Source organism: Cenococcum geophilum (assembly GCF_001692895.1).
Source record: "Cenococcum geophilum 1.58 unplaced genomic scaffold K441scaffold_72, whole genome shotgun sequence".
Taxonomy (NCBI): domain Eukaryota; kingdom Fungi; phylum Ascomycota; class Dothideomycetes; order Gloniales; family Gloniaceae; genus Cenococcum; species Cenococcum geophilum.
The window spans coordinates 512646-521347 of NW_027137630.1; the positions used below are offsets into that span (position 1 = coordinate 512646).

The window sequence follows — 8702 nt, forward strand, 5'->3', positions numbered from 1 at the left end:
TTTGCTTTATTTTGGCCCCAAAATCATAATACTATAAAAACTACTAGACTAATTACTATGCAACTTTAATAGGAGCTGCAGAGTGTATATAAAAGTCTAAATATAAATTATTACAATTTATTATTTAGTTGTTGTTGAGATATTAAGGATCGATTTTGTGGGTTCTTGGTGAGTTTTTGGAGGTGGCCACATGCTTGCAGTGGCCACTTGCTTACCGAATACATTACGCGCCAATATTGATTAGTAACAATATTGATCAATATTATTGGCAGTATTGATATTGAAAACCACGCTGCCTGGAGCATTTCCTGCATTTTGCATGGCTGCACACATGACCTGGACCGTCCAGATGAAAGTATCTATTGCATTTACCGCACCTTCGCTTCTGGCAGCTTTGCTGATGGGTCTGAATATCTGTTGCTGAAATTTCGGACTTTCCACACGCTCCACAATAATAGAAGTAGCAAAACTCAACGTGACGGTTCATTTCAGCGCTCTTCACAAGTTTCCCATAACCCTTACATTTCCGGTGCTCTTGACAGGTGAGTATATGGGCAATGAAATCATTCAATGGAATTTCCGGCAGTGAGTGCATTTGGCATATGCACATATTCTGTGATGTTCTGTAAGATCCAAGATATTGTGGTCGCCACATCCGTAACAGACGCAAGCCTGACAATCGGCGTAATGCTTTTCATATTCTCCTTCAGGAATTCGTGTCTTCCGACATTTGCTGCATACTTTGAACGGACAGGTGCGTTTGTGTTCTTTCAAATCCGTGACAACCAATACGCTAAAGCATTTCCAGCAGGTCCAAGACTTGCAATTGGAGCGATGTGCAGCAACATCCAGGATTTGCAATTTACAATGGTTGCATTTTTTGAACGGGCAGCGTTTGTGATGAGAATCCAAGTCTGTGATATGCTGCAACTTGTTGCATTTCCAGCATACTTTGAATGCAAGTTCGCAGGTTTGTGAATGTGCTTCGCTCTCTGCCACGAGCAGACGTGATTTTCGACATGTATTGCAATAGAAGAATGTCTTTTTACACTCAATGATATGCCTACTCTTGAGCTCTCTTGGAAACGAGGAGCCGCACTCACGGCAGTAAATTGGCTTTCGACGTGGTGCCCGTGAAAAGGTGATGTCCATTGGGAGTTTTTGGCATGTACTAAGATGGTCTTCGATTGACTGTGCTTTTATGCCCACTATTTTTTGGCAATAGTGACATTGACCCCTTTTCCCTTTGAAATTTGGATCGGTAAAGATGTTGAAATATGAGCGAAGCTCTGCAGCTTGGGCCTGTCGTGACGGGCTCTTCTTGTAGTGTGGCTTTTTGTCTTTTCCGTCTTGACGACATTGAGGCAGTCTCAGCGCGAGTGGCCTGGGAAAAGAGGTTCCTTCGGGAATAGAATCACAGATCGAAAGATGGTGTTCTATGGATTCTGGCGTTTTGACCATTGTGTCGTTACAATATTGACATTGAGCTCTTGGTTGCGAGAAGCTGCGATCAGTGAAGATGGTGAAATGTGATTCGAATTCGGTCTTTTGAGCTGGTGTTAATCTCTTCTTCTTTTGCTTCCATCCTCTCTGCTTTGTGCTTTAGCTGCTCTGGTTCGCCCTATACATGTTTGAATCCTCTGCTCTTGGGGGGAGGTGGTTAATTGGTTTACTCAAGAAAATATATAAAAAGCTCCGACTTCGAAAATTATAGATCCCAAATTCGTTGTTCAATAGCATATGGAAGTTCTAGGTGGGCATGACCCCTCTTTTAAAACCTTTCCCTAGAGATACAGCCGAGGTTCAGGTCACGTGGAACGCAATAATCAGATCTAGTAACGGAGAACCTGGCTCAAATTCTGCAAGCAGTACTAGACTGCCTGTGGTGATTCTTATATATATACTTATATTTAATATAAATACTCTATACTAATATATAGTAATTGTCGGGAATAAGGCATGCGGTCGTCACGTAACGCCGCGGCACTAGCGTGGCGAGGAGTCTTAAGCTCCTCGCCCTTCCTCATTCCAATTAAAAAAGCTTTATTAACCAACATCACTATAACCTACTCGAGTAGTCGTTATTGGTAAGTCACCCTATATAACCAACACTAATTAGTAGTTAAATATATAGTCAATCACAGAGCAGCTAGGTTTTTAAATAAAAGAGACAGTCTTATATAGGGGTACTATATACGCTTATATGGAATAGATCCCAGCGATACTATACTACCTTAAACTTACGGAAAATTAGTAATAGAAGTGTTACTAAGTACTAGGAGATACCAAGTTACGTCTATTATATAGAACAACCGCGTTTATAAAGATTTGGTTAAGTACTTTAGGTCAGAAGTATTACTAAACCTAAGGTCCTAAGTCAACGTCTAAAACGCGTTAAATAACTACCTTAATACCCTCCGTATACCTTCGCAGATTCCATTATAGCGTTAACCTACCCAAAGAAGTATAAGAAAGACATTAACCTAGAGATATAGAACACCAATATAACTAACCTTAAAGATATTAATTAGCAAGACTTAAACGGATTCCTATTATACCATATAGCACACTATAAAGACAGCGAATACAATAACATTATGCTATAGTACTATATAAGGGAGGACTTTATTAAATAGATAAAGGGAATATAGACTCCTATAAAGAAGGATATTATATAAGACTTATATAACTTCTTACAGGAGTATAAAGTATTTATACTAATAGACGGGGGTACTATTAGAGACAACATTTAGGAGTAGGTTATTAATATAAAAGAAGAGCATAAATAGACTTAATAAGAAATTAAGCACTAACTACGCACTATAAGGAAGCTTAACTTACGATAGAATCTAAGCAATATACCTCTAGAGACGAATATACCTCCACCTTTAACTCCTCTATATCCAATTTAACCCATAACCTCAACGTTAAATACTATACCCTAATAAAAGCAGGCACAGGATCCTATTGCTTTGCGATTTAATAACCTTTAGACTCCACCGACTAGACCTACGTCCCTACTATAGCCTGTAATGCAACTCCTACCTCCTCTATCTTAATCTTAAATCGGAGGTAGTTTAAAATTGCTTACAGAGCTTATAAAGCTCTACTTAAATTAAAAGAAGAAGTTTAGCGGGGAATTATATAATATTCTTAATTCGAAACTATATATCTTCTATAACTATTGCTAGAAGGTAAGAATGGAGTCTAATTAATACTATAACGCCTATTCCGTTATGCTTAAGGGCCGAGCTAATACCTTCTATTATAATTATTTAGTAGGAAAAGGATATAATTTTAACCGCATAATATATATATTAAGATACTACTTTAAAACAGAAGAGAATAAGTAGTAGTATATATTAGAATGGAGAGAGACTACCTTTCTAAGAATTATTACTACAAACCTAGGTATCCCTTAGCTTAATTATCTTTAAAAGCTCTTTAATTAACTTTAGATGATTTAGTGTGGTTTATCCAAATTATATTAAGAGGATTTTAGCCTACGTAATTAAGTTATTAGCGTATATTAAGGCGTTAAAGAATATAACCTTACTCTCTTTAATCCTGTAAATACTTATAAAGGAGTATATACTTAATTAAGATCTTCTATTAGCACTACTCTACGCTCTTAAGAAGTATAGTAATTTAACGCCTAACTTTAATCTACTTTAATCAACCCGCCTAACTAATATAATTATAACTAAACTAATTAAACATATAGTGGCCGGGGTAGATAATATAGTAAAGGGTACAATTAATAACTATAAGGTAAAGGTGGAGGCCCTTATAGAGGTTTATTTCGAAATAATTACTAAAAAAAGTGCTACATTTATAAGAAACCAAATTACTAGTTAACTAGGCATTTTCTTAATAAATAAAAGAAGGCATATAATAAGTTTCGCCAGAGTATAAAAAACGTTAAAAATTATAAGGCTACTATAGCCTACTTCTAAAGCTTCCTAGTTTAATATAAAGGTGTAGATAATCTTAAGGGTAAGGTTAATAAGGCCAAACAGCTCCTTATAGATATAGAAATTAAGGACTACTTACCTAACTAATACTTTACTAAGTATAGTAAGGTAGATAGTATATAAACCATCACTATTCTTAATAACCAATCTACGCTCTATTCTATTATAAAGTTAGATATCTTTAATAAGCCAAAAGAGAGCTCCGCGTTCTCCTTTAACAATAGGTACTCGGCAAATATCTTCTATAGTATTATACTAGATACTAGAGCCGCAGGAGTATCTATAATAGGAGAACCTTAAATTTAAGCCCTTTAGCAGCTTAATAACTTTATTTAGATTAACTATTTAACGGCAGGCTAATATACAATTTATTTTAGTAAGGGTACTATAATCTCTCTTAGCACAATTAGGGTCTAAACCCCCTTAGGATACATCACTTTTTATATTATTCCCGCGAACACTCCGTTCCTATTCTATATTAGGGATATAAATAAATTAGGTATTAAGCTTAATAATCTTAAAAATATGCTCGTGTGGGGAGATAATTAGGTGCCTATTATATATAAGTAGGGTTACCCTTAGCTGCTCCTTTAATAGCTAGAAAAGAGTATTGCTTAAAGCCATTTAACTAAGTTAGAGTTACGTTAACTATACCATCGTTTTAGCCACCCCTCTATTTACTAATTACTTAGAGTTCTTTAGTAAATAGGCTATAAAGTTAAGGTTAAGGCAATTAAGCATCTTATAAAGTACTACTATTACTACTAAATAAACCAGAAGTCCCCTAGCCGATTTAAGTTTACCCTTAAAGATAACTANAACTTTAACTTTTATATTATNNTTAANNTTATATATCTTAGCGGCAAGCTAGTACTCTAAGTTATTAACTTCTTAACCTCCTTATAAGCCGCACGTTTCTTAAAGGATATATTAGCTAGAAATGTATAGGATACCCTTTAATTATACTAAATTAATATCTACCTAGGACCCCTTAACCAAATCATCTATAATATAGGAAAAAACTTCTTATCTATAGAATTTTAATAATAGATAAAGGCAATAGCAATTAAGGTTAAGGAAGTCCCTGTTAAGGCATATAATAGTATTAAAAAAGTAAAGCAATATTATATACTATTACGCTACGCATATAAAATTATCTCTTTAAAACTAGAGAACGCTAGTAAAAAACTTACTTTATAAATAGCTGTTAAAGCCGTTAATAATTCCGCTAGCCTAGATAAACTTATACCTATATTACTAGTCTTTAGCGCCTACCCTTAAATAACTAATAATTCTTTATTATCTCCCTCTATTATATAATAAGCTAAGGCTATTTATAAGGCAATAAAGGAGGTGTAATATCTTTACGCTATATACTAGGTTAATAACGCACTTAGAATAAGAAATAGCCTAAATACCTTAACTATACTTAATCTGCCACTTTAGTCTAAGGTACGTATATAGTATAAAAAGGGAGGGTAGTTAAGCCCACATTAACTTATTATAATTAATGGTTAAACTTATACTATTTAGATACCTTATAGACCTACTTAATTCCGTTTAACTATTATTAAGCCTTACTATAAAAATAATAGTTTTAAGCCTTTATAGGATGCTATAGAAGATACCCTAAAGAAGAGCTATAATTAACGTACTCTAAAAGGCGACTATAATTCTAATATAATTATAGTAGATACGCTATAACTATAACGCGGTAAAGGTCGCCTAAAGGGATTATAAAATTACTAACATTTTATTAATTTTAAAGAGTAATTTATTGCCGCCATTAAGAATAGTGTTAAGCTATTAATAGCCTTTATAACAGCTAAGGAGAAGGCTAACTTTAAACTCGCAAAATAGCTCTAAAAGGAAGGTTATATTATAACTCTAGGAGCTCCTTTCTAAGTATCTAATAAGTAGGAGATTAATGGTCTTATTATAAGAGGAGTCTTTAAATTTAAGAAGTATAGCCCTATTAAATTTAATAGAGTTTATATTTTTAAGTTAAGAATAGTTAATAAGATTAAGGGTAAGCTACTAACGCCCTATTTAAGAAATTAAGGCTTATTATCTAAGGCTATAATAATAATAGTAAGGAGGTAATTCTTATATAGTCTCCTATAATTTAATAAGCTAGTTAGCAAGTTATTATTACACTAGCTCCCTCTTTAATAAAAAATAGAATAGTGTTCTATTTGCGAGATATTACTTAAGCCTACACCCAATTAGAGACGCACCTTTAGCGCTTAATATTAGTATACCTTCCGGAGTAAATTCGCCACCAGTATCCTAAGGATACGATTATAATTATACTTAAGCCATTATATAGAATTGTAGAGGTAGGAACTTACTAGTAGGCTACCTACAGCAAGCACTATAAAGAGAAGCTTTTAATAACTACTTCTATATTTAATCCCTGCTTCCTTATTATAAGTATAGGAACTCTATTTAGAATCGTTGGTATATAAACTAATAATATAATTATCTTAGGAGACAACTAATTCTTAGCTCTTAAAGAAGATAAGCTAGTAAAGGCAAATCTTATAGCAAAGCTAAAGGAAAAGCTTAATTTAATAATACTATTACTTTTTAATAAATGTATCCTCTCCCTAAATAAGGACTCTTATAACAAAACCTTGTAGCAAGAACTACGGTAGGTCCTGTTATTGGGCTAGGTGTATAGGAAATGCAAGTACAAAAGTCAACAACGTAAATAACAACTGGTAGAGTGGTTGCCTAATAGATTAACTCCAATTATATTCTAAGAATCACTATAAAGGAAGGAACTATCTAGGTAGGGACTAAGGGTCCTTAAATACACAACTATACTCCTATAAAATCCTTCTTGTACGTAATATACGTATACTCTATCTACTCTATTATAGATCCCGCAGATTATACAGATTATATAGATCACCCTACGTGACCTTAGTTACCATTCCTCGTCATATAGCTCTACCGGCTCTATTCTGGACCGTACCTAAATTAACTAACTAGCTTCTTTCGACTCCTCTCTTAGTAGTCATAATATTGTACTTAAAGCGTCCGTAACACCATCTTCCTCCTCTTTATCTTCGTCCTTAAAGATTTAAAACATCTCTAAGTCGTTTATTAGAGGTATAATGTCCATCTAATTAATTTAGTTAATATCATTACTTATTATACCTAAAGTAATTTCTTCTTCCTCGACCGCTCGTCGTAGTCGTACTATTGCTGCGATATTATCTCTTAGTAAGATTATACCGTCTCCATATTCTCACTATTTAAAAAAGGGGTTAGTTTATATTGCGTTAGTAAACCCATCTTCGCGATAACCGTTCTCTTACTTGGAGTGCACTAAAGCGAATATTCATTCGTCCTATAACGTTCGCTCTATCTTTAATACTAAATATACGTAACCTATTACTCTTAATAGTCGTCTAGTTCCCTAATTGATTTATCTTAGGGTCTTATATTTAATCTACTACTATACAGCTAGATAATAAACTGTCTGTTACTCTAGCGGAACTGCGCCGTTCCTATAATACTAAATAAGAAGTTACCGATACTTAACAACAGGCTCTTAAATCTCGTCTTACGGCGTCCACTTAGTTAATCCGTCTTAAGAAGGTCCGTAAAAAGGTTTGTTCTAAAAAGTAGAAACTTATAAAATAGGGTTTATAGGAACTTAGTAATAAAAAAACAGATTCTCTTCTAATAAAGAAGGAAATAGATCTAAGTAGTTTGGTAACTACTCTTCCTAGGTCCCCCTTAGGTAACTTATTCTTTAGTAATCCTTTTTTTTTTAATACTGCCTGACCTAATCTCTTTTAATACTCCTATACCTTTCCTATAGCGTTCTTTAAATTTTCTAGTAGCTCCTAGGTAGTCTTAGTGTAGCCTATCTACTTAACCTCGTACTATATTTTATCATTAATGTCCTTATAACTAATAATCTTTAAAACTTACTATTTATTTTCTTCCTATCCTTTATATATATCTGCCTCGTAAACCAATAGCTTAACATTCCTATATGCTGGCTCTAGCATTGCAATATACTATATAGGGTAAATCTTCATTTTGGCTAGTAGGTTTAACTTAAACGTAACTGGTAAAATCCTTTATATAATTTTAAAAGGTCCTAGTCTAACATAGTCTAACTTCTTACTTAGTTATTAACTCTTAAAATTTTTGTATAGTAGCCATACTTTATCTCCCTCCTTAAGATCTAGTCCTTTAGATCTCTTAGCGTTATAGTACTTTTTTATTCTCTCTTATACCTTTTTTATTAATTCCATAAGGTCTGTATAAAGATTCATTAACGTCTTCATTCTTTCTTTAGCTATACTACTTGTTTTCTTCGCTTACCGTAATAATAATAATATTCTTAACTTATATCCATAATTTGCCTTAAATAGTAATATACCTATTCCCTCTTAAGGTATTACATTATAAGCAAACTGTATAACTAGTAATAGCGATACCCAATTATTCTATACGTGATTAATATAGTGCCTTAGATACTGCTCTAGTGTCTAATTTAATCTTTCCGTTTAACCGTCTGTCTGTAAATAATATACAGTAAAAGTTACTACTTAAACTCCTTACTCCGCTAAGAATGCCTCCTAGAATACTGCTACGAATCTTAGATCTCTGTCTAATATAATCTTACTTAAGGCTCCGTATCTTATAAACACTTCTTTAATATAGATTCTAGTAATATCTTCCGCTAAGATTTCTTCCGTATAT

The 8702-nt window shown here is 33.5% G+C and overlaps 1 protein-coding gene across 1 annotated transcript; it reads right to left on the reverse strand.

Annotated features, from left to right (window-relative positions):
• Positions 1-294: 294 nt before the first annotated feature.
• K441DRAFT_669534 (uncharacterized protein) lies at positions 295-1747 on the reverse strand. The gene has a single exon (XM_067650155.1). The coding sequence runs from the start codon at positions 1459-1461 to the stop codon at positions 568-570; it is 894 nt and encodes a 297-aa protein (XP_067497682.1). The 5' UTR covers positions 1462-1747; the 3' UTR covers positions 295-567.
• Positions 1748-8702: the final 6955 nt, after the last annotated feature.

Excerpts from the sequence above, each read along its gene's own strand:
- K441DRAFT_669534 (XM_067650155.1), bottom strand. The coding sequence starts at position 1,461 with ATGGTCAAAACGCCAGAATCCATAGAACACCATCTTTCGATCTGTGAT.